This window comes from Eupeodes corollae, chromosome 3 (assembly GCF_945859685.1).
Source record: "Eupeodes corollae chromosome 3, idEupCoro1.1, whole genome shotgun sequence".
Lineage (NCBI taxonomy): Eukaryota > Metazoa > Arthropoda > Insecta > Diptera > Syrphidae > Eupeodes > Eupeodes corollae.
Genome location: NC_079149.1, coordinates 1,167,688 through 1,195,152, shown reverse-complemented (window position 1 = coordinate 1,195,152; position 27,465 = coordinate 1,167,688). Strand labels below are relative to the sequence as shown.

General features: G+C 31.0%; 1 protein-coding gene across 1 annotated transcript in view; it reads left to right on the top strand.

The window, feature by feature from the left end:
- Positions 1-1,841: 1,841 nt before the first annotated feature.
- LOC129949114 (myb-like protein AA) overlaps positions 1,842-27,465 on the top strand; it is a 71,416-nt gene continuing 45,792 nt past the window's right edge. The window contains exons 1-2 of the mRNA XM_056060371.1: positions 1,842-4,240; positions 6,817-8,103. Coding sequence (XP_055916346.1) covers positions 7,270-8,103 — 834 coding nt within the window. The 5' untranslated portion in view covers positions 1,842-4,240; positions 6,817-7,269. The remainder of the gene's footprint in view (positions 4,241-6,816; positions 8,104-27,465) is intronic.

Genomic DNA, 27,465 nt, shown 5'->3' with positions numbered 1-27,465 from the left:
AAACAACTCATTCTTACTGTAGCATGATTTTTGAACGTATATATATACAAACAAATTCAACAATTAGTAACTGTAGACACTCAGAATTAAGCTAATAGTTTTGCGTAGAAGCTTAACTAAAGTGGCGTATGTGGAACATTTGTACACCTGAAATGTTTACATTTAAAAAAATGTTCACATCAATGAGGTGCTTAATTTGTTGACAAAAATTCATATGAAATGATTTTTTGCTATAAAAAATTAACTTTGAAATTATTTCTATTTTGGACAAATTTATTACTTGAACACTATTTAGCATTATTAACTTATAATCCATGCTTTGATTTTTTCTTTAACCTTCTTCTTTAATTTTTAGTTTAAGGGTGTTGCTTAAATACTAAAATAATATAATTCAACGCCATTTATAGTTTTAGAGTTCACGATAAGTAGAAATTAAAATAAAACCACAAAATACCAAGTTTACATCGATGAACAAAATGTAGTCCAAAAATATCGAAAATGCGGTCATAAAGTTCCGAAATTAAAATTTAAGGAATAATTATTGAATGCCTTATACATTTTATAAGTTGCTTAAATGACCCCAATATCGATGCACTACTTAAGGATATTGATAAAAGTTCCAGATCATCATAATACATCAGTTAACTTAATGAAGTACTAAATTAATTTAATGTTATTTTCTACGAACGATGTCACAATCCTCTAACTATGTTTTTCTATTCGAAAATATTGACATAAAAATAAAGAAAAGTCTAATTATAAATTAAAAAAACCTCTGATAAAATTCCAGAAGGCACCTACAAGATTCACGTGGACAAATATACATAATCAGACAATCATTTTCTTCTTTGGAAAAGTTTTAAAAAAAAATAACATAAGAAAAAGAATAACCAAATATATTTGTTACGCATTGCTTCATTTAACATTTTCCACAGATTTAATTCTGTTTATAACCTAGGGCAACACCAAAAATAAATCAACGTGGCATTATTAAGGCTTCCAAAATTAATGAATGACAGCGGCACCAGCACAAGCACCAGCACCAGCATCAGCAGCATCAGTACACTCACAAAACTCTGTACGTATCATTTCATTATAGATAGAACGTTATAAGGGATATATCTAATGTAGGTACGAGTACTTCGTAAAACAAGAAATGTCCTAAGTGCTCGTGTACCCAAAAATTCCAAGTAAAAAGGAAAAAAGCTCTACGTTTCATCCGACCAAAAGCTTTTCGTTCATTATATAACCTGCAGCATACATTTAAGGTATAGAAGGTACATACACAGTAACCTACAATAACCTACTCTTCTCAAAACATTTTCGATTTAACTGGGAAATTTGGCTTATTTTTTCGGTTGGAGTTGGAAGAGGAAGAAGCGACCACTCCATGTTCCATGCTCCATGCTCCATGCTCCACGCTTCGTGGTCTGTGCCTTTTGCCTTTTGGAAAAAAGGAAACTTAACTTTTGTTGAGCAGAGCTATTAACATCTGTGCGAAAAAGCTTTGAACTCTTACATAAAACTTCCTTATCTATCAAAGTCAGGATACCAGATTTCTGATGTTTTTAGGGGTCGAATTTCAAGGGAAAACTTTCATTATTTTACTCTCTTTCCTTGCTCTCTCTCTAGCGAACTCTCACTCTCTCACCATCTCTCTTTTCATGTAATATAGCGGGGGAGTCATAAAATTTTTGACACTGAAGCTCAAGTATTCCGTTAGTTTTATGGTCTATACATGCGCTGCACTCATATCATTTTCCGTTCTCTATCTCTAAATTCCAACCCGGCTCCGTAGTTCTCTATTCCTTCCAGATTCTCTCAAACTTTTCATCTTTTTGGATAGCACTTCCTCGACTCACTGGTCTCTATCTCTAGCAACTATCCCTTTTTCCAGTCAAGCGCCATCTACACCAACTAAACTCAGTGCCATTTGGGGCCATCAGACAAGAAGCAGGATACAACGGTATATCCTGCAACGCGCAAACGTTTTGGTAGTTAAAAAGTACATATTTTCTAATTACTTGGTGCCCCAAAAAGAGCTAAAAAATAAACACTAGCTGTATTATAACACGATAAAAATGTTTTAAATTTGTGCAAATAAACATCATGTAGAAATCAATCCAATCTAATTTGTGGACTGTTCAATTAAAGTGGGCTGATACATTTCGAAAAAAGGCAAAAGACAACCTAAAGCGAGTGAAAAAAAGGAAAAGAAAAAAAAAAGAAGAAAAATTTGGAAAATATTCGACTATACTTTTCTTCCTTTCTTGATTTTTGTTTTTGTTGTTGTTTTAAAAAAATCCCTATCGATGCTTTTCAATACAATACACTATGATGAGTTTTGTAACTTTTTAATCAAAAACTAAAAAACGTCCTCTATCAAATTCAAAAAGTGCTGCATACTTATGGTATTCGAATTTCTTATTTCTTTCGAATAAAAAATATATTCCTCGATATACCTACGGCGTGTGTGTATGTTGTATATTTTCTAAGAGATTTTAATTTATTCCTCAAATGTCCTTTTTACCCATTTTTCTTTTTCCTCCAGTATCAAAAACGGATTAATTTTTGAAATACCTACAAAAATACAAAAACGGAATATGTGTTATGAAACAATGCCGTCATTCATTTTTTAAGTTCAAGTTGAATGTAAAACATTTCTTTTTGGAATCTTCCTCGTTTCGTTCAAAGAAGAAACAAAGAAAATAGTCGTGTAACTAAAACCGTCCCGGGAATCCTTTTGTTAAGCAGTGAAAAAAAAGAAAAAAGAAAAAAGAAAGAAAAAACAAATACAAAAAAAATAAACGAAAAAAGGGAGAGAAATTTTCTTCTTCCTTGGAAGAAAATTATATCTACATGCATGGTTACAAGGAGCCAAAGAGAGCGAGCGAGCAAGAACATCGGTGATGGTAAAGAAGGAAAAACGTTTTCAATTTTCCTTTCTTTATATTCTGTTTGCGTGTACTATACCATCACCATCACTATTTTAACCACTTAGGTATTGAAAATTCGCTTTCGGGAGGATCTGCTTTAGGGTACCTACCACAAATAAAATCCTTATAACTGGAAAACGGAACAATAAACCTATTTCTGTTATACAAACATGTACATACATTTTTTGAATTCGACGACACACACAAAATATATTTAAAACAAAATTAAGTCCTTCTTCACATCCTTTTCGCGTTAAATAATGTGTTAAATGTAATTTAAACAACGATCCAATTTGTGTGTTGTTATATGATACAAAAAAAAGTTTATTTAAAAACAAACAAGAATTTAAAAATACGATAACAAAAACGAAGTTTGAAAGTTGAAGTTAAAATTGAAGTTAAATTCCAAGTTGATTGGTGTTATGTCAAAATGTTCATTTCTTAAATCTGTTATACCTAAAACTACCCTCAAACCAAACAAAAAAGAAATAGCTACTTAAATTCACTGGTGTTATATAAATGATTTTTCTATGAAAAGAAAAGTTTTTCAAAATTGACCATCAGATTACATTTTATCTAACTAAGTGTGATATGATAAGGATAACTAACAAATTAAATTTTAAATTAAGAGAAAATGATTTTCGAGCTATTAAAACCTTAAAAATTAGTAAAATTGTAAAAGAAAAGTAATTCGAAAAAAAAAATGTTGAATTCAAGGTGAAACGAGAGTGGATTACAATTTTTCTCAATTTTCCAAATCGGAACGAATGAGAGTGTGAAACTAAAAGTTACCGACAACTAAAAAAAAGAAACCTATGTTTGTATTGGAAAAAAGTTTTCTATGTGTTTGTGTTTCGGGTAGGACAAGATACGGAAAAAGTTCCCTGTACTAAATTTTTCTTATCTTGTATAACAGTTTAGTTTTCCAATTTTTTTTCTAGTGTTTTTCATCATCATAGAGAAGTTTTTTTTCGATTCGAATAAAATAGAATTAAAATAATGAAATGCGAAAAAGTGTACTAATTAATTTTCAAATGAAAAAAGAATTGTGAGTTTTGGAACCTTATTTGCAAAAATACAGATAAAGCGAATTACAATTACAAACAAAAAATAAAGTTATAAATAAACGAACACACGTTTTTGGGATATGTTATTGGATTAATTTTCTAAATTCTTCGATTTTCTTTGGATTTCTCTGTCGATTGTGGATACGATATCAAGCAGCGATTGCGAGTGTACCAGTACCTACACATACATATATATACGAGAGGTCCTTATTTTTATTCAATTCATTATTTCTTGAGGTAATTAAATTGAAGTTTTCTTCTTTCTTTTTATTTGTGTGTTTCTTCCAAACATTTTAATTTGATCATTGTCTCTACATCTACATCACAACATGACACGGGAACAACTTGTGTAAATTTATATCCAGGTTATGCAAATTCCAGAAAATCCATAAATCTCAAATTGTTTCATCCCATCATAAAACTTACAGACTGTTACACGAGTCTTCAATTTAGGAACAAACACAAAACATTTTAAAAAAGTTTTTGTTTGACACATTTTGGTCAAAAGCAGAGTTAAGCTATTATTTATTTGCATTTTTGTTCGATGTCTTTTGGAACTGGAACACGTTGTTTTTGACATGATTTTCATGAATTTGAATTAACAAAAGCTAAGGCAGGTGCGTGAAGTGGAAGGTATTGCAAACTTGAGCTTGTACATATTTTTTTACTATTAAATTTTCATTTTTTAAATATAAATCGAGAAGGAAGAGTTAGTTTTAAAAGGTTGTTAAAACGTAAAGATTACAAATTTTAACTTAAAAATAAGTGTACACCAAGTTGTCACTAAATTAACTTTCAAATAAATGTTTGTAAACAAAGTTGCTCATATATTTTATCTAAAAACATCAAATTTTATAGTTTAAAATATTTGATTCAATGTATAGCTTCTTGTTTGTTAAATAAGAGGCTTAAAAGTTAAAACTTTGAACAAAGTTGCAAAGAGACCCAGTTTAAAATATAAGATCGTGTAAAAGAGTAAAGTATTTAACTTGTATTTCTAATTATTGAATTAAAACATGAATACTAACTTGACTATTTTTTTGTAAATAATTTGTTGTGATGTACAAACTTGTATATCTCGTTTTCGTATATACAACATGAAGCTTAAATGTTAAACTATAACTGACAACAACAAATGTAATTTTAGTTTCTATACCCTTAGTGTATAATACGAGAGTCGTTTTAGAATTCTAGAACACTAAAGCTATATATCATCTTAAAAAGAATTTCCACAAAACGATGATAGCGATGCTTTGAGGATTTTTTTTGACCATAAACTCTACATTTAGGAGAAAAAAATAGTTAAACAATTATTAATTTTAATAAAAAAAATATTAAATACTTGCTAAGTTCAGATAGATAGATACTTTATTTTTTAATAGATTAAGGCTTTACAGAAATTTGCGTAGTACGCAGCTTGCATAGAGATTTGATAATTGAAATATATCGTACAACTGAAAATGAAAGTTAATAAATTAGCATACAAACTTATGAGCTTAAAATGATTAACTCATAATTCACTTTAAAAAAATCATACGAATCGATCAAAAAATCCTTTTTTCAGCATTGAAATATTTTAAAAACCATCCCGTCACTAATTCACAGAAATAGAAAGTTCATTGATCTTAGAAAATAGATCCAAAATGTATAGATTTTGACCTGAACATTCGAAAAATAATGTTTTTCAAAAGTCCTTATTACTTTTACCACTGTTAACAAAGCCAAAAATGCTGATCAGTATTAAATTTGCTTAAGTTTATCAAAAAACATAAATATAAAGTCAATTTTGTATTCCTACAAAGTTTCAAATGTTGATATTTTCATACATTCGAAGAGCTTACTTTAATAACTTGATAATAACACTTTTTAACTATTAAGAAGATAACTTTCATTACTAGTACAATAAGTGTTAATTCTCTACAACCCTTCAAATCGCGACCTGATAGCATGAAGTCTCCAAAACGTTAACCATATTATAGTCCACACCATCTTTGCATTTAAGACAAACTTACAGCAGCATTAAGTTTGAATAATTTGAATTTTTATACCAACTAATAATTTTTAAAGGTACAACATTTCTTATGCACTTAACTTTCTGTTTTGAACAACTTGGAATATCGAAGTTCGAAAACGAAACATTAAAACAACTGTAAATAATTTAAAATTATGTTAAAAACCACAATCGCTTAAGAACGGTTATCGTAAAATCATCCAAAATCCAAAGATATACGTAAAACCAAATTATTAATTAAAACGATTTATTAATTAACGTTCATTCAAAAGAGAAATTAAATCGTGTAGGAAGTAAAGAAAGTATCTGGGTACATTTTTGATAATTCTAAGTTTTCATACTATGCTTTTCACCCTTGGGATTATTTACTGCTTAATCAAAAATACTTACTTTACTGTTTGTACACCTGCCCTGCAACAAAAAGGGTTCCATGAGGCTGTTTTAAAGTAGAACCACCAAAAAATACCGGATCCAATGCTCGTTTATTTACTTTTTTGATCCGTCTTGTCTTCAAGGATTATAGGTTTGTTTCTTACACCTACTTGTGGGTTAAATTATTAATTAGTTTTTGCTTAAATGATGATGTCTGGGGTATATTTTGTTCAGTTTAATCGTAATAAGGAATTTTTCACTCTTAGTTAAATTCTGGTTGGAATAAATTATTGAATTTTTTAACTGTTTGGTAAATTATTTTCCCTATTTATTGCTCAATTATAATTTAACATAAGTGTATTCCTTAAGTTAAAAATTGCAATCATAAAAGCATTTAAAAACAAACTGATTTAACTTTATTCCTTTTCAGGGCTTGGTACAACAACAAAACACAAATCTTATCTCAACAAAAACGTATAACTTTTATGTAAAAAATCAAACTCCGAAGAAATGAAGAAACATAAAGATGAACTAACTCGAAAATGTATTGAATATTGTGCCACCTTCTAAGGCTCTAGAAAATAGAAAATTCTATTAAATCGCGTGGGAAAGTAAACAAAACAAAAAGAAAATAAAACTAAAACATAAAACTTTGTTTAAGAGAAAAAGAGTTGTAATTTTTAATTTTTGATAAAAAACATCGGACGAAAAAGGAATAAATATTGCGATAGAGAAAAACTGTGAAAACAGTGCTGCAAAATACCACAAACAAATTTAAATGATGATGGGGCCATGAGCCCATCATATCCACTAATCAATTGGAGTCGCAAGCGCGTCTCAAGCGGGCCTGCACCATGCTAGCACCGCCGAACCCGAGGTCAATATGCGGCCAGGACCCGGGCTGGTCGTGATGGCGCTTGCGTTTATTTCGGGGGCTCGGCGTGGCAGCACCAGCACCAGTCAACAAAAACACTCATCGCTAACATCTTCGTTGTCGTCATCGTCACTGTCGTCCTCATCGTCATTGTCTTCTTCGTCGTCTTCGCTATCGTCGTCGCCGAAGTCATCCTTGTTGTTGTCCCCGACGAGCGAATATCATTACTATCAGCAAGAGCAGCATCTGCCACCTGAGCAGCGAACTCGTTCAAATCGTCATCCACCCTACTCCTCCTCGTCATTGGCATCTTCGTCTTCGTCCTCCTCATCATCTTCATCCTCATCATTTGCGTCATCGTCTTCTCTTTCTTCAGAGTCATCTTCATCAGCCTTGTCCTCTTCGTATTCATTGTTTCATTCCTTGGGATCATCTGGCACATCATCCGACGCATCGCTGCATCCTTCGTCTTCGTTATCGTCCGACTATCGAAACACGTTTACGATTTACAATTACGATCGCAATAACGACGAAATCGAACAGAAATATCGCTTCGATAATTTCAAGTTAGACAAAGTAAGTTACGTTAACGTCGAGGATTACGGTGAGAATACTGAAGAAATTGGTGTAATCGGCGGACGTAGTGGTGGTGGAAGTGGTGGTAGTAGTAGTTGGAGTGACGACGCAACCGAGTACGACGATCGGGAACAGGATAGTGAGTTCTTCCCCGGAAGCGTACCTAGTCATAGTCACATATTCGAAAGCACCAGTTCTTTGTCACGTGTAAATCCTTGGTTATCAGCTTGCGATCTGGCGCAACCAAGTTCAGCTCCGGATCTTCAGGTACGTTATTTATAATTAAAAATATTATTTTTTTTATATTTTTTATATTTGTCTATTACTAATTTGAAATATAATTTAGAACATATTAAAAGTTCGCCAAATAAAAACGGGACTGGCATTTTTTTATAAAAATTGACCATTTAATCATTAAAGGCTGAAGTTTGATTCAAAATTTAAAAAAAAGTGGAGGTTTTTGATCATGACCTTTTTAGGTATTGTGCTGCTCTCTAAGTTTCTGTTTGTGTTTGATTAGACATAAAAAAGAATAATGGCACAATTGCCCTTTTAACTCATTTCCCATAAAGCGATATTTAGCATCCATAGAATCAGTTTTATTTTGGTTGAAATTTCTCGATAGCTATTTTAGATAATTTTGACTAAATTGTAATCCCTCTGCCAGAAATTAACGCATTAAGTTGAAAGGTTTTTACATATGAAACAGTTTGTAAAATTATCACACAAGAAATTAAAAAAATTATATTTTGAATAGTAATTTTTTTAATGGTACTGTTTTTAAAATTTAAACTTCCTGATAATCAATTGAACAGAAACAATGCCTTTTAACAAGAAATGTCAATTATTTTTAATTGTTGATACGCCATCTGGACGTATTGCGATTATGACAGAGACTATGGACGGAGCACGCTTCCGTTGGATTTTGACGTTAGACTAGAGTTACCACTCCTCAAAAATAGTGGAAGTAGATTTTAGTAAAAAAGTGAAGGAAAAATGAAAGTAGATTTCAAAAATTAACCTTTTCATATTATTCCACATATTTTTTAATTACATTATTTCAATTAAAAAAAACACTTGAATTATTGAAGCCTTCATATCATATATTCAATATGATAATGTAACATTTCTAAAATTAATTCTTGGTTGTTGGCAATGAAAATGCAAAGATTCTGCTCGTGTTGGTCAAATGAAATGACTTAATGATGTTTTGATTGCAAAGGACGAGTTCAACAAGAAATAGTTATTGTAATCGTAATACAATTTCAGTACATCAACAAACATTTTATCTTTGTTTTTGGACAACTTAAATAACAACAACTTAATAACACTCTAGCACAACTTAACACAAATAAAACTAACAAACAGAAAAGAAATAAAACGCACAACTTGTTCGCATGAACTCACTCATGTATCCAAAAAAGGCTGTTTTAAACTATTTCCTGTATTTTAAGAATGAAAACGTACCTGCAAAAAAGTTTGTTTTTAAAAATGTTAATTCCATTTAATTTCTCAAGAAAACCTTAATTTTTTTAAATTTGTATTTGAAAATCGTTTTTGAATTTTAGTTTACAAGATATTTTTGGTATATAGTTTTGAACTTATAATTAGACGTCTTGAAAATGTCTTAAAAACAATGACACTTTTGGCCGAAAAATAAATAGTTTAGTTCTTGAAAAACTCAAACACAAAATAACGGTTCTCTCTGAGGTACCCTTCTGGAGCAATACAAAAATATTTTTTTATATTGAAAGAAGCCAAACGAAGAACAAAAATTTTAACAAGAATTAAATAAAAAATCTATCGGTTTGTTTTTGAAAAAATTCGAATTATCGATTTTTGACCGTACAGGAGAGACATGCAGACACACCGACAAAAACGGGGGACCCACTTTTTTCGACTTCTCTACCATCGTTATATCATGTTTGATTAAAATCTTGAATTCGAATTTGTGTACGAATGCAAAACGTGACATATAGGATCTATATATCGAAAGTAAAAATTACAAAAAGGTTAAACTAGTATATATTAGATAAAACGGAACCTCAAAATTACAGAAAACAGGCAGAAAAATGAAGTAGATTTCAATATTTTGATGATGGTGCGAAGTAGAAAGTAGATTTTTAGATTTTCTGGATTAAAAAAAGGAGTAGATCTACTTCATTTGAAGTACAATGGTATAACACTGCGTTGGACTATCCACAGTTAAAAAACAAGGGTACTCAATTTACGTTCCCAGGACATTTTGTTCTCCGAAAATAACAATACCAGATTTTTGCCTGTGGAGTAACTTAAAAAGTAAAGTATATGCCAGCAAGCCTACCTTAAAAGCGGATTTAACGCTGGTAAAAGACCTGCTTTCTGTGCATCGAATGGATTTATGGTAATATAATGGAGTTCTGAAACTGATATTTTAAATAAATGTCGTAGAATATCCCTTCAAATACGTCGATAAATATTGAATTCTTCAAAGATTCATTTTTAGAGAGACTCAAAAAGTATTATTCACAGAACTTACTTCATAGAATTTATTTAAAAAATATACAACCAAACAGGCAGAATTTCAAAGAACGTCCTAAATCATACCAAAAATGAAACCACAGTATTGTCTGATATTTGTTTTCATGTGGTACAATTATTTTGACCTGATACATTTTAAGTCACTTTAAAAGTGTCATATTTGTTTTAAAATTGAACTCAAAAACACTTACATTACTTCCAATGTCTTCAAAAATGTTAGTATTATTATTATTATTTCCAAAATAATTGTACGTAATTTAATAGATGAATAAAAGTTTTGATGTTATGTGACTTTGTTTTTGAGGGAACGACAGTATCCAATAATTTTAAGTCCCTGACGCAACAGTCCGTTGAGAACTAGAGCCTAGTGACTTACAATTCTCAACCATTGTTGTGTGCTAGTAATGTTGGCAGGAATGGAGGGGACCTACAGTTTATATGCCAAATCCGAACGGCTAATTTGAGAAAGCACTTCTTCATGACCCTGAATTTACAAGTTTCAAAAAACATTGATCAGTGGCTAAAGCTTTAGACTTGAGTCCTTAATTGCACTGACTACTTTTTTCGCGTTCTACAAATAAAATTCAAGTTTTCTTACGGTAGCTTCGGAAATTACGATTTTTTACTTTAAGACACAAGTATAAAAATAGTATAATGTATAATTCAAAGAAAAAAGGACACATTCAGTTTTTATTTGAATGGCCATCTGCGGGTCGTCGCGTTGCCGCGCCGGTCTTAGTGTTGGCGTGCAAAATTTTGATTAATATTTCATGATCAATTAATTTTATCATAACAAGCATAAACATTCAAATGTATTTACCTTTATGATTTATTCAGTCTCAAAATACGCAAATCCGATTTGTTTTCGAACTTGAAGGACTTTTTATTTTGTTGTATGAATTATTTGCTTGTAAATTCATTTTACATTCTAAACACATGTTTACTTTGATGTACTCTCTCACTTTGAGTTATTATTTTGTGCTAAGAAAAGGCCATTCAATAGCCAGACCAAATGTCCCAGATGTTAACTGAAAAATGGACAAATCGAAGACACATAATCATTTTTACTCATAGGAGCTCAAAAACAGCCGCTGCCGCCGTCGTCGCCGTAGGCTTGTTATATAACAACAATTTATTTTTAAACTTGTGAATTTGCTCCTTTAAAATACGTTTTATCAATGTCAGTGGTTTAAGGGAAAACAAGAAGATGTATCCTTCTGCACGAAGAAACAAAATATACGGGGGCGGGGGATGATGTGCAAAAAAAGAATAAAAAACACAAACTCTTGTATATGAGTACGTGTTCAGAGACAACATAAAAGTGAATAAATATATATTTTTATGTATACTCTGGTTGGATAACATCACTGATTAGATCTGGGAATATTGCCAAGGATCGGAAGCTTATGCAAACTGTGTGTTCGAGTGTTTTATTTATGAGCTTCATATTATGCTGGGTCTTTGTTTTAAAGTATGTGTATATTTTATGTATATGGTATGATATAGATGGATGGATTCCCACTAGAAGGTAAACATACCTTTTTTTTGAAGAATTAGTTATGCCATTTATTAGTTGAAATGTTGACACTATTTCGAAGGAATTTGGTTTATTGATGATACTTTGTTAAGGTTTCTTATGGATTCTGGAAGTTATAATAGTACAAATAATATCGGTTAGTTATTCCTTAGTAGAGTATTTACCAAATTCTGAAATGGACTTTGTTTTAAGATAACAATACATTTTTTGAAGCATTAATACAGTTTATTTTAAAAACTACTAAGGCATATATTTAGTAAATATAAAAGACTGTAGCATATATTTCTTACCAAAATGTCAGATTTCGCTATATTTTCCCAAGTCCTTTGTTTCTTTTTGTATTAACTGTCACTATTTAGGCGTGTTCAGATGAATCTATTTTAAAAAAGGAAGGCCATAATTTGTACTATGAAGCTGATCATGAAATTAAAACCGATAGCGCTTAGTTAGGGGGTGCGTTAACATAGTTAACTAATGTTAATATACGAAGACAATTGATATGAAAAGTTAATATGTCTCACAAAAACATAACTGAAAAATAAGCCAGACGATCATAAAGTGATACCAAACAACAAACATCTACTATAACAAAATCTTCCAGTTGAGCTTATAATATATACAAAGCTACAATATTCAAGAACTTGCCTTGGCAAAGAATCTAAAAGATATATAAAAGTTTATAAATCTGAGAATTATCTCGTGTTTAGGAAACTAAGCATTTGATTTTCTTTGTTAATAATGAAATCATAGTGAGGTAAAAAAAAAAGGTTTGTGCCTAAGAATACTCCAAGATCTTTCTTCTTAGTAACATGTTCTAAGCGTATGTTATTGATGTTATAATCAAATACTTTGAGATACAAATTTCGGAAATAGGACAAAACTTGACATTTCGAAGAATATAACAGAAGGCGATTTTGCTTAACGCAAATATCAAACCTTGATAGACCTTCCGAAAGAAGAAAACAATCCGTTTGACAAACACGGTAAAGTTTGAGGTCGTCTACGAAAAGAAGGCAGCTTGAATTTTGAAAAACATCCGGTATATTATTTAGAAATTAACAAGAACAATAATGGACCCAAATAACTTCCTTGCTAAACACCAAATGAATCCGAAACAAATTTTGAGAGTGAACTATCAACTTTAACTTTTTGAACTCTGCTAGCTTAATAAAGAAGAGTGAATACCTAGAGGAGTTAGTTTATTAAGTAGTTTTTTTTTGTGGTTGACTCTATCAAAGTAGTACCCGTGGCATGATGGTTAGTACGTTGGACTGTCATGCCAGAGGTCTTGGGTTCGATCCCTGCCTTGCCATCTAAAGTCTTTTCATGGGTACTGCCTCTTGCGAGGAATTGACAAATTCTCCAAGAGTAACTCTTGTCATGAAAATGTGCTTTCTCAAATTGGCCTTCATATTCGCGATATAAACTGTAAACTGTCTATTCCTGACAACATTACTCGCACACAGGAATAATTGAAAGTTGTAAGTCACTAGGCCCTAGTTCTCAACTGACTGTTGCGCCACCCAATTTATTTATTTTATGACTCTATCAAATGCCTTCTCAAAATCTGTAAAAATTACATCTGCTTAAAGACTATTCTATGTTATGATGTAATTATTTTGTAAACCCAAGTTTGTTGCCGTTGATTTTCCTGCTACAAATATGATTTTGAAATCAGGCTTTTAACCTATTATAGACCAGCCTTTCAAATACTTTTGGAATACAAGACATTTCACAAATGGGTCTACAATTAGTTATGTCTTGTTTTGAACCCGATTTAAAAACTGGTGATAGATAAGAAACCTTCAAGCAATCCAAGAATTTTCCTCTGGCTAACGGAAGATTAAAAATCCACGAAAGTGGTTCAGCTAATGCAATACCGCATTTTCTTAACGAAACAGCAGGAATCCCATTATGCTGTTATTAACATCCAATTAGAATTAAATTATTCTATTTAAAATGAACTAAGAACTAAAGAGAAATTTTGGTAATTCTATTTATGTAGCGTAGCTTCTGGATAAGGAGAGTGTCGAAACTCTAAAGAGTAAACTGATTGAACATAATCAGTGAATAAATAACATTTTGTGGGTAAATCGCTACTAATTCTATACTGATACTTCATACTACTATGAAATCCACTTTATTTACGTCTTGAGCTTATGAAATTCCAAAAATTAGTTCAAAACTATTCTTATCAGATCTATACAATTTGTATGCCTTTTTTTTCTTTTTTTGCGTATTTTCAACCTCCCATTATACCAAATAGGAAAAGTATTTTTTAGAACAATTTTTAAGCAAAAAACCATCAATTGCCCTACCAAAACGTTTACAAAACTCAGATGTTATGGAAAACATAGCTTGAAAATTAATATTTTGTCACAGACCTTTATGGCGTAATCCTTAGGACACATTCATGACAGCAACCAATATCTTGACAAGAAGGACCTGCCTATTTTGAACTGAAATATATGCTTTTTCGAACTTCAAGGCTTCCCAGAAGTTGATAAATGATTTGTTTTTTTTTTAATAATTTTAAAAATTAAATCTTTTAGAAGGAATTCTGCAAACATTATTATCAATTTCCTTATAATTTATAGCTCATAAAAATCATAAAAAAAAATAAACTACAACCAACATAATAATAACCATAAATATTTTCTGTTTTTAAACTTGATTGTTTTTACTACTCCTACTATTCTCAACATTGTCTCCATCAAAATTGTGAATGATGTTGATTTGAAAAGTGTCAGAAACTTTTAAACAAAAGAAAGAAAAAGAGTACCTTACCCACTCACAAAAATTAACTCACACAATTTTTCTTCAGTTATTCTTCTGGGCTTTATAATACTTTTTATTTTATTTTATTTTATTTTTTATAACAAAACAAAAAAAGGAAAACTTAACTTTCATCGTTAAAAAGTACAAAATGATTCTTAAGTGTCCTATTTTATCCGTTATGCCAGGAGGACAATTATCATTTTATTGTGGCTCAAAATGAAGAAGGGTTCGGGTGGAGGGGAGGAATATTCGAGTGGAAGCGCTTGAATAAAAGTATACTCGACTTTCATTCGTTTGTTAGAAAAAGAATGAAGAACAAAATTATTACAGCATCACTAGGCTGAAAGGATTTTGAGGAGATGGTTGTGTTTTTTTATTCGTCCCTTTTTCTGTTGATATTTTGGGAACATTGCCAAAATAACAAATGATATTTATTTCTATTCAAATATAAAAGTGCACTTCAGATAAGATTCGTTAGACTTATATCTTGATTCAATGAGAAATTGCAAATTGCAGAATAGCGATGGATATGTACTTTTTGAGTGTCAAGGAAATTATTAAAAAACATGTGGCAATAGCATAAGTTTTGAAAAATTTGTTCGGGTTTGTATGTGTAATGTTTAAATAAAAGGTTAGAGCAGGGATTGACACTTTTGGTCTTATCAAAATTAAAACAAATTTTAGAATTTTTCGTTGCTCCATTCAATATTTCTTGGAATGATAATTTTTATTTTAGGATATGTAAAAGTAAATACTTAAAGCGATGCAGAAAAAAACTAGTAAATTTCTTTGTACCTTTGTATAAAAAGTGACAATTTTGATTTTGCAACGCCCTACGAGAAAAACGATCAACTTTAATTTGTAATCAACTTATTTTAAAGTTTTACAAAATAAATTTAAAAAAAGGAAAACGTTTTTGTCATTTAGTAAATTAAAAAAAATTAGTTGACAGTTTTATATTGTTTTTATTGGTATTGTATTAGTTTTACAATACTATTAAACTGCTTGATAAAAACTTGGCTTGACAAAAAAAGTCAGATGCAAGTGTTTAAAGAGGCTACTTCGAATTCAACATATATTTAATATCAGCCAATTTTTACTTGAAATATAAAGGGACTACATATATGGCAAATATGTATTTCATTTGTAAAAAATTTCGAAGGCGAGATTTTAATGTTCCGATGGTAAAGAAGTCGAAAAAATTGGTTCCCTAGATTCCGTCCGTCTGTCTTCTGTCCTTGCCTCTACATGCCAAACCATTGTGTCGATTGACCTTAAATTTGGAAAAAGAGATCTAAGCATATTCGCTTAGGGTTTTTTTTTAATGTTTTAAGACTAAAAATAACAGTAATCCGATAACAAATGTTTTGGTCAAAAATTGAAAATTTAAATTTTCTCGAACGAATTTTTTTAATTTTCTTTAAATGTTTGTCTTCTTAATTTGTCCCTTTCAATAAAAAACATATTTTTTATATTTCATTATTTTGTTTTCTGATTAAAAAAAATATATTAAATATTTTTTTCGAAATTCCGTATCTGGAAAATGAGTCATAATGTTTTACGCAATTGAAATATAAATCGTATATTAATATTCTCTGAATATCTTTATACAAAAATAAACTTAAATTGGAAAATTGTATTTATATATATTTAATTACAAAAAAAGAGGCAAAGTTGCAAACCACATTGATAACTTCCCATCTCGCCTGTCGATTTGTCTTGCTTAAAAGTTTGTAGGTTTTCGTGTTAGCTTAAGAAAGTTGTCTGTTGAATTATTCTTAAAAAATTTGTAATTACCAACAATATTTTTCATATAAAGAAATAGTTTAGTTTGAAAATCTAGTTTTGTTGAATAGATTTTTAGTTGAAAACAAATTTTTATCAATTTAGCATTTCTTAAATTTTTATAAATTGTATGAATGAAATTAATTTGAGAGATATCAAGAACCGAACATCAATTTTTCCCAAATTTTCGTACTATTTTTTGTAGATTTTATTTTTTTATGAAAAAAACGATCTGTTTTACTGGATTTAAAAAAAAACTGCTGAATATTGAAGACAATATTAAAAATTTTTGAAAAGCTATTTGAGTCGAAAGTAAATTTTTACCAAGGTTAAGTAATGTTTTTTTTTAGGTTTTATTTTTTGTAAAAAAAACTGTCAATTCAATTTTTGTAAAAAATTTACTGAACAATATTTTTCAAAAGATAAAAATAGTTTGAATCCAATATCTCAAAGTTTTGAAAAGATATTTCAGTGGGAAATCAATTTACCAACTTTTATTAATTTTTTTGTTTAGGTTTTTATTTTTTGTAAAAAAAACTATCAATACAATTTTTCTCAAAATTTTTCAGAATGTTGAAAACAATATTTTGTATAAGTTAAAATTAGTTGGAAGCCATAATCTCAAATTTTTGAAAATGTATTTGTGAAAATCAAGTTTTACCAACCCTTGTTGAATTTTCTTTAAGTTTTTATTTTTTGTAAAAATATTGTCAATTCGATTTTTCTCAAAATTTTTCCGAATGTTGAAACCAATATTTCTTATAAAATATTAAGTTTGAAGCCAAAATCTCAAGTTTATAGAAGATATTTGAGTTGAAATTCAATTTATACCAACTTTGAGTAATGTCTTTTTAGGATTTTTTTTTTTTAGACAACTGTCAATTTGATTTTTCTCAAAATTTTACCAAATGTTGAAAACGTTATTTTTCGTTACACAAAATTGTTTTGGAGATGAAATCATTTTTCATTCGTTAAATGATCCGGGTGAACATTTTTTTTCAGTTTTTTTGATTTATAAAAAAACCGTTAGTTGGATTTTTTCAAAAAATGCATTTATTTGGTATTACGTTACAATATAAAATATTAAATTTAATTCAAGTCTCTAGCGTCAGTGGTTCGTGACATATTTAGTGTTAACCAAAATAATCACCTTTTTTTAAACTGCTATTGTAAAAAAAGAGCCATTTCTCCAAGTTTGTGCATTATTATCTGTATAACAAAATTTATTTGAAGGCGATATCTTTTCTAGTTCTTGAGCTATGGACGATGAAAAACACGTCTCGAACGGACTCGCGAACGAACATACGCACTCACAGACATCTTTCTAAAAATCTTTTGTTTCGACGCTGGGGACCTTGAAACGTCGAGAAATGTCAACATTTTCAATTCGAAAAATCGATCCCGTTACAATAACTTCCTATGGGAAGTTAAAAAAAAAACGTTCGAACGATTTTCAAATAAAATTTTTAAAAATATAAAGTTTCTTTGATAAATGTCATTTAAATTTTTGAAAAAAAAAAAACTTTTTTTGCGGGTACATTTTTATATCTTCAAATAGTGGAAATATTTTTAAACTGACTATTTTTGTACATGAGGAAGTTCTTTAAGGATGTAACCTTTGAATAACATCAGACAAATTGAAAGGAATAAAGGAAACCTAAGATCAAAATATTCTCATATTTTTGACAAAAGTATCTTGAGAACGAATACAGATATAGTCTTTCAAACTTTTATATCATATGACAAATATTTGTATTAGCACTATATAACATTTTTAGAAAAATAAAGTTGATTCTTTTTTAAAATAGAATCCTTTAAACAAAAACTTAAAATTGGTAAAAACTGAACTCAAATATCAAGTGAATAATTTTAGATGTTAAGTAAAAACTTACAACCCTACCAAAAATAACGCACTAAACAGCTTCAACTTCAATTATTGATGGTATATAATTTTCAAAGTTCTTTAAATGACAACTTATTGACTCATTGCAACAAATTATCATTTAAATAACCACTAGCGGTTCTTTATCAGTTCTCGTCGCATCGCAGCCCCTTTTTTAGATTTTTTTGAAAAGTTTTCAAATATTTGCTTACATTTTTAAAAAGTACATATATCTACCTTGGGCAAAGCGTAACAATTTTTATACACTCTTAAGGTAGAACTCACAACTGTCACTATAGTTATATGACCACATACAAGTTTTCGTTAAAAAAAAAATGTCTACCTAATACAATAAGGAAATATGGAAGAAATTGTAGCATAACCCTTACGTAAGAGCTTATGCATACACCGATATTCTTACGCAGATACTTATAGAGTTAAGAAAAATATCATATTCAATGAATTTCGATACAAATAAAAAGAACTCATGGGGAACAGAAAAAGACCTTTGCAGGTTGAGAAGAAGAAAAATACATAATATTGTACCTATTTGATTCGTGTAAACTTAATATCAATCGAAACATCATCACTCTAGAACCATGTATAGATACTCGTACATATGATGTTTCCTTAGGCATCAATATTATCAGTTATTAACCACTGGCCGTCATAGTCATAGTCATAGTCATGCCACACTTCATTCTACTCCATTCAGGCTGTTTGTATTACGTGATTCAAAGAAGACAAGACTACAAATAAAACAACAACAAAAAGATCGAAAAACGAAAAACGAGAAAAAACTCAATACCCCATACATAATGAAAGGAGCCAAAGCGAGAACAGGAGCAGGAGCTGGTACAGGAGCAACTCTACATTCGCAACGAGAAAAATACAAGCAACAGCGAAAAACAGACAAGTAATCTCAGGAAAAGGTACTTTCCATTCCAAATGATGTAATCACGCTGTTGTTCGTTACAAATAATTGATTTTATTGTATCCTTGACATAAATATCCAGTACACTGAGTTCTGGGGCTATGTTGGCTACGCTGGCGTTGACGATGGGGATGGTGATGGTGAATTGTCATTCGGTTAAACTTTCTACTGCACATGTGTGTCTGAATGTCTGAGGCTGTACAAGTCTGGATGCGAAGGATGGTATAGTATACGGTTGGGGTTGGGGTTTGAGTTTGAGTTTAGGGGGGTGGCTTTGTTGCTACCTCTATTGTCCTCTATGTGTCACGACTCACGAGGCAATTTCGAAGAATTCCACCCTCATCCTCACTCTCAGTTTTCAACCTCAACCGAACGCCCTAACCTATAGCATCCCCATTCACTCAGTGTAAGATTCAGAGAGCTACGTTTACATTGAGCATTTTAAGAAAGAATACTTCAGTTCTTTAGATCGCATCTTACTCGTACCTCGTATATACAAAACGTAGAACGCAGATAGATTGAAAGAGCGAGGTTTTAGTGTTAAAGAGCGCTGTAAGAGGACGATAAAGGTTGCAAAAGTACCAACACAATCATTTTAAATCCTCCTTTCAGCATCTTTTGCTGCACATATATCAGGACTTTCCATTGTGCACCACAGGCACCACGGCCGACATCGGTCCAGAAGCAGAATCAGCATCAGAAGCAGAATCAGAAGCATATGACAGAGCCTGGCTAACATTTTTTTTTTACTTTTTATTACTATTTTTGTACGAGTATTTTTGTTGCTTTGTACTTTCCGCAGGCATAGTTTGAGATTTCCTTGTTGTTGTTGTTTTTGTTAGTGACTGATACTGCTACTGCTACTGCCGCTGCCGTTTTAGTGGTAGCCTAGTCGTGCCGTAAGTGTAAAGTTCTTTTTGCGAGACGCTTTTGGCCACAAAATTGAATGAAGCAATCTCGAGTTGTTAGTTGTAGTTGTTGTTGTTATTAAGACTTAAGAAGAGCGAGTGTGAGAGAGCTATATAGTCCTTAAAAATGAGTGGTGTAGTGTGGTGGTGGTGTGGTGAGTATGCATCCTGGCGTTTGGCAATTTAATTATGTTTCATTATATAGCGGGTGGCTTTTAACTTCCTTTTCCTTTGTTAAATCTTAGTTATTTTTTTTCATTCCATTCTTTGTCGGACCAATTTTTGTAATTGTCTATTCTAGAGCTGTGTGGGAATGATAACTTGAGTACTGCAAACGATGTTGGAATCTTTGACGTTTAATTTTACTTATATTCCAAGTAAATGGGTGTTGGTAGTATATTGATAGTATACCTAACAGTTTTCTGGAATATTGTGCCTTTAAACACAGAGAGCAATAAAACTTCTGTTTTGTTAATCATACACAACTCAGTTGCTTGAAATAATGATAAAATGGATTAATATTGAAATTTACTATAAAGGAAAGTCAAATTTTTGAAAGATGTTTCATCTCAAAGAAAATGAAGCGCGTTTTAAACTTAAAGATAATGAAAAATAATTAAAAGTGAGAATAAAAAAATTATCTTTTACTGAAACAGAAATTAGAAAATACCAATATTTTAAATTCTTTTGTATTTTTACAATAAAAAATGTTGTTAAAAAGGCTTTCAAATTGTTAACATTTATTTTGAAAAAATAAACCTGTTCGCTAAGTTCATAGAGCACTGATGAAGCTCAGTTTTTGGTTAGATGGCTTCGACAATTAGCAAAGACAACACTTGTCTATTTGCTGTGGTGAGCAGGCTGGCGGCATCATTAGTCCTTATTTCTTTTTTTGTGTCCGAAACTGGGCTTTACGATTTATGAGGCTATTTTAAGTCATCGGTTTTAATGGAAAAATTAGCATTGGAGACATTTATTTAAGCCTAAATTCACGTCATACGATAAACTGGAAAAAGTAGCGAAATATTGAACTGATTCAAAAGACGATGTAAGTCATAGCTACACCGGACTTGGGTCGGAAATCATGTTCGAAAATATCTAAAAGACTTTTGTCTTGTATTAATATGTTGAAAGCAAAAAAACAAGCTAATTAATAGAAACTAAAAAGAGTTTAAAGTAGGGCTGGCCAAATTAAGTTAGTTATATCAATATCGTTTTCGTTGTCCTTGCAATTAGTTTAGATAACTCTTCTAAAACAAAAATAAATGAAAAAAATCTTAATTTTGCTTTCAGGCGCTTTACATATAATGAAAAGTTGATGAAAATCGATTTAAAATTTTAAACTTTTACCTTCCAAAACAAAGAGTTGAAAATAAAAGAAACCTCTGTAACTCTGTAATGAAAATGTGAAAGAAAATTATGTGTAGAAAATCTGTTTAAAGATTTTAGTTTAATTTGAGTACGCACAAAATGTAATTAAATACCATTAAAACCAAATATGAAATACCTATGCAAAGCTTTGTATAGTTTATCATCCATCCAACTCAAAACATTTCATAACATTGCATGTAACTGTTACATTTACAACTGCAACACTTGATTATGTCGCTATATGAGAAACAAGTTCTCTCTGTTTAAAAGTTGCTTCAAGGTTTTTGTAGCACTGTCACATAACAATAAAATGAAGTGCCTTGCCATGTCAGAAAAACGGAGATGTCTCCAACTCAAAATGTCACCCAAACACCGGAATGATAATAATATATCACCATTATACATCATAAGGTAGTAATTTAAAACGTTGCGTAGCATAACGTATAGTGTATACTCGTAGTTATAGGGCTTTACAGATTGTCTCTTACCTGTGTAACACTGCTCTAGATTAATGTAAAGCCTAAGGTAAGAGAGTGGGGGAATAATATAAATGCTCCTCCTTTACAGGCCAGGCCGTCTTCACTTCAACCTCCGACAATTTTTGTATTAAGTATTTGCTTACGTTCGTTGTTGGTGATTGAATTCTTGAAAAACTCATCTTTGTCACAAGACTCAAGTATATTTATAAGTAGGTACCTATCTGTTAACCTTAATGATAGGGAAAGTGAGAGTAAAACAACACAACAACAAAAACAAAAACAAAAATAAAAAAAGAATGAAAGAAGGACGCTCATTAGAGACTCTCTATACTTTGACAACTCTGACTAAATGGGGGTGAAAGTGGGTGTAAAGGAATAAATATTACCCCCTTAATGACTTCTTTTGTTTTCTTTCTTTCTACAGAAGTACCTCTCTTTAACAAATACCTCTCGAAACTTTTGAATGGTTTTCTTCAATGTGCATAGTGCATAGGTATATACAATAAATAGGCATGCTACAAAGTATACTACAGTATTGTATGTAATGTATACATATTTGAAATAGTCGGTCGTTTTTGTCAGTGGACTTTAAGGGTTGTATTTCTAAACTATATGACTTACAACTTAAGTATAGACAACGTGTAAATAGGTTTATTTACACTCTTTGAAACAAATGCACATAGAATACCCACTCAACCTGAAAAGCATACACAACTTTAATTTAAATTTTCTATCGAAGCCTAGTTAGGTTGAAAATACTGAGACGGAGACCTGAACATATAAATGTGTCTATTTTCCTCAAAAAACTTTCTTAGGTTGAATTCCGAAGTTGGGTCACATTTTTATAAATAACAAAAATTTAAGACTGGAGCGTATGTTCAAAATACTGTAAGGTGGAAATAGTGCGGCTTATAATTTATCGACTGGGTGCGCCAACTGGATGTTACCTATTTTATCTTTAAATTGATCCACCATTTTTCAGCCGATATGTTGAAACACACTGAAATAATAGGCTGAAATCTTAGCGCCTTCTATTGATTCATGCAGCGCCTGATTTTTGGGACAACATTCAAATGACGAAGAAGTACCCTTGGCATGATGGTTAGTGCGTTAAACTATCATGCCAGAGGTCTTGGGTTCAATTCGTGCCTGCGCTATCTTAAGAGTTTTTTACAGGTATTGTCTTTTGTGATTCACTTCAAATATCTGGTATTGATTTGTAGGGGCAAGCCTGAGGAGATTGTCGAACTTAGAGCTGCTATATCGACATTTTTCTCCAATTTTATACAGATATTTGTGTGTCAAATGAGTTGGTCATTTAATTGACGTAGTGTTTTAAACCTAATTTTATATAAATGTAATAAAATATCCAAAAAACAAATTGTTAATTTCTGATTTATTATTTGTTCTGCCTTTTTTTCTAATGAATGTTAAAAATCAGTCAGGGACTTTTTGCAAAACAAATTTTTTGAGAATACAGTATCTTGAAATATATGCATAATTTTTTGAAAAAAGCATTTTGAGAAAATTTTTTTTTTGATGCAGCATTTTTAAAAAGATTAGTATTTGAATTGTTTAGCCTTTAGCCAGAGTTCAATTATTCACATTTTAACCAAACATTGGTATCAATTCTATGTTTAGTCTACTCCAGCTTCACTAAGATTTTGGTTAAAAGATTCTCTTAGGTATTTTAGACCGTTTCCTTTAGAAAATGACAACAAACATATTTTAAAACACACACTTTCTTTCAAAAGTTGGTCCTAAAGAATTCTTTACTTTTCTCGAAATGAAGGCAAAACAATTAAAAAATAATAAAACTTACATTTGCTGCACATTTTTCCATCGTCGCCATATTGTCAACAAAATTATTAAAAATAATTGCGAAAATATTTAAAAGTAAATGATGACTGAAAAACACGTCATTTTCTATTATTCCAGTTCAAATTACAGGACAACCACGCTCTGACAATGAGTTATGCATTGCATTCTGATATAAACGATCTAGGACACCTCCTAAAGGAATGACTATATAAATGGGAAAAAGGATATATAGTACATACTCAAAAATACATATAAACTTACAAAGACTGTGTGCATTACACAATTTGAGCTCATTCGTGCTTGAATCCACTCAATAAAAAATTCATTAAGATAACTACAAGCCAGAGAAATAAAGAGAGTGATGGATGGAAGGACGAAAAGAGAAAGGGGGAGAGAGAAAGAGAATATCTAACCTAATTATCCTGTCTAAAACAAATATCCCCGTCTAATACCCTAACTCTATATAGCAAGAGCAAGACCAGCCAAAGCCAGCAGCAGCAGTACACAGAGAGATTTGGCATGGCTGCACAATAACTCACCATTCACTTAGGCACCTATGGTTGACGACGCCATTTTTAACAAAATCAATCCCTTCACAACTTGGCCACAGCAGGAACAGAGCGTGGTTTGTGTGTCCGTTGTGGTATGATGGGGCAGAAGGCAGTGGGTGGAATTGTGCATGATGTGGTAAAAGCAAATCCATTCGATTTAAATGCGTTTAATTCTTTTTGTCAATGTGACCATTTCTATTATGAAATCAATTTATTTTATTTACGAAAATGTAACTACTTTAAAATACTTAAAGGATTTATTGGATCCTTGCCACCTTGTCACAAAATTGGAACGAAAACAAAGGTATACATTAAATCTTAATGTGATACATTTAAAGTCCCAGTAGTGTCAAATCTAGAGAACCAAATTTTCTCTTTTAAATACTTAAAACAAAGTCGGGTTTGTTCATAAACTTATATCTCGAGAACGGCTTTTACTACTATCATGGTTTTTGATTTGTTGCAGAGTAGCTATTCAAAATATTGGAAAATACTGGAGCCTAATAAGTATAGAACAAATGAAGAATAAAGAAGTGACTTAAAGCTTTTGATTGAACCATTAAAGATTTACGCAGACTATATAATTTTTAATGGCGCAATTATTTTATCCTTTGGTGATTTTCGACAATCACTGAACCTCGACTGATCATCAAAAAATTGAATGACTCAAATCATCAAATCTATGGAGCTGTGGGAAGAAACTTCAACTTTCAGCAAACATGAAAGTTCTATTTTTGAACGACCGATTTGCTGAAGAATTTCCCAAGAAATTCCATAATACCGGTAAAAATGTATTTCTCTTGACGAATCCAAGGGATTGATCTCATTCTATTCGAATTTCTGCAGTTTTATCCCATCGAAAACCGACTTCATCAGCAAAGTATCCCTGAACATAATTGCTAACCACAAACATACAAATTAACGAAATGATCCTTAAGCCAACGGATATGTTCTTTTAGTTTCTTATAATCTTGGTTTCCAATTACCATTACATTAACAACTCATAAGACTTATCTTTGACTGTTAGGTGGCATGAAGGTTGACAATAAAACTCTGATAAATTTCCAAACTTTGAAAAATCCGATACCTTCAAAAATTGGTAACATTAAAGTTGAAAAACATTTCTGTACCTATTAAGTTTTCTTAAAAATCATTCATACATTTATCAATGGTCACCCTAATAATGTTATGGATGATAATACCAAGCCAATGTTCACCAGGATTGTTTATAAACTTAGACAAAACAGTACTCTTTGTTAGCGCACATTTTACAACACTGGGATGTCCTTATTTTAATGTTTGCTAGTGTCAGTGTATATGGTAGGGCAACTGGTAATACTCACACTTTTGTGGCTAGTGATTCGCTATAGAAAACAATTTATCAATATATATATTATATCCTTATATAGACAAATATTTATTATCTTATGCCATCATTGACGCCATTGATGCACCACACCACCACCGCACCGCTGCTATTGACTATTGTCCCTTTTCCTTTTTGCTTCTTTCTTCTATTCTATTCAGCAAGCAAACGTAATGAGTATCCTTTTCGGTTGACTATGGAATCATAACGTTTCACTGGAAAAATATAAGCATATTCATATACACTATACTGTAGTTGGTTGTTGTCAAAGGATACGTCCTTAAGTATTGCCTGTTCTGCTTGTTGCTGCTCTTCTAGCTGTTTATGTACTCCTATAGGTATCAATTCAAACAATGGAACAACAATCCATCAGGAATTACCATACCGGATGGACTTAACAGGTTTTTGTTCTTCTTCGCTCCTTATATGTATACGAATACGAGTACGTACTGTTCAAATCGATATTACGAAAAAGGATTACATATTTTATACCAGGATATGACATGATTGGAATGAGTTTCCTTTTTGCACAAGAGCTTTAAGGGAGAAAGTTAGATATTCTTCCTTTGTTAGTTCGGTAACATGTCATGTTGCAGGGTTTTTGAAAACAATGTATAGGCACGAAATTTAGGTAAACTTGTCGATTTCTCTGTTTCGAGAAATGCACTGTGTGCCTTTATTGAAAATAAAAGAAAAATCATTTAAAAATTCCAATACTATGCGCGCTCTCCACAAAAACATTGTATCTTCCTAATCTAACTTTTCTTAGAGAAGATATATATAGCTGTTGTCTTAAACTTTCTTTCAGATGTTTTTATGCATAGGGAATGGTTTGGAGAGAATTAGGTGAATCTGGCTGCTTGAATATTATTTGACAAGTGTGATTATAAGAAAATCTATTGGGAAAAGCTATCAATGATTTTCAACCTAGATCCAGTAGTCAGGAAATATTGCAATCAATTCTGAAAAAAGATTTATAGAAGACGAGCTATCCTGACCCAAGGGATACACAATTGATTTACTTTTTCCATCTTGTGTGCCTTCAAGTGTTCATAGTTATGTTTATCTTTGTAGACATATTCCTGTATGGACAATAATTGAACAGGGATGAGAAAATATTAAAACTGGTTGAGTTAAAAGAAAAATTATAAAAGAACTCATTTGAAAATATTAAAAAATTGGTTATTATTAAGAATATTAAGAAAAAGATTTAAAGCATTTCTGATATCGGTAAATTTTCTGTGAAAGGTCTTTCTTAAGGTTTTGCTCATACATACATTTCTTTAAACACATATAATCATTATATGGACACTTTTAGTCTTCCTGAAAAGTTTCAATTGATACTGTAAACCTTGAAGAATATAAATCGTTCTTTTTGAAAAATTTAACTAACCAGCAACCTACTCTAGAAATATAAACAAAACTGGCAAAACTTAACCTTCTAACACTTTGAAACATTTTCCTTTGAAATATGAACATGACTCACAGAAAAACAAAACAGACAAAAACACACAGAGTAGGCATTTTTAAAATACTTAGCCATCTTTATATATACGTATGTATGTTGAAAACCCCTGCACAATGTGTGTTCATCACAAGAATACTTGTTGACAACACCCCGGGGCAAATTAAGAAAACTGTGCACACATAACAAAAATACAAAAAAGAAAAAAAAAACATTAAAATTACCACTCAAA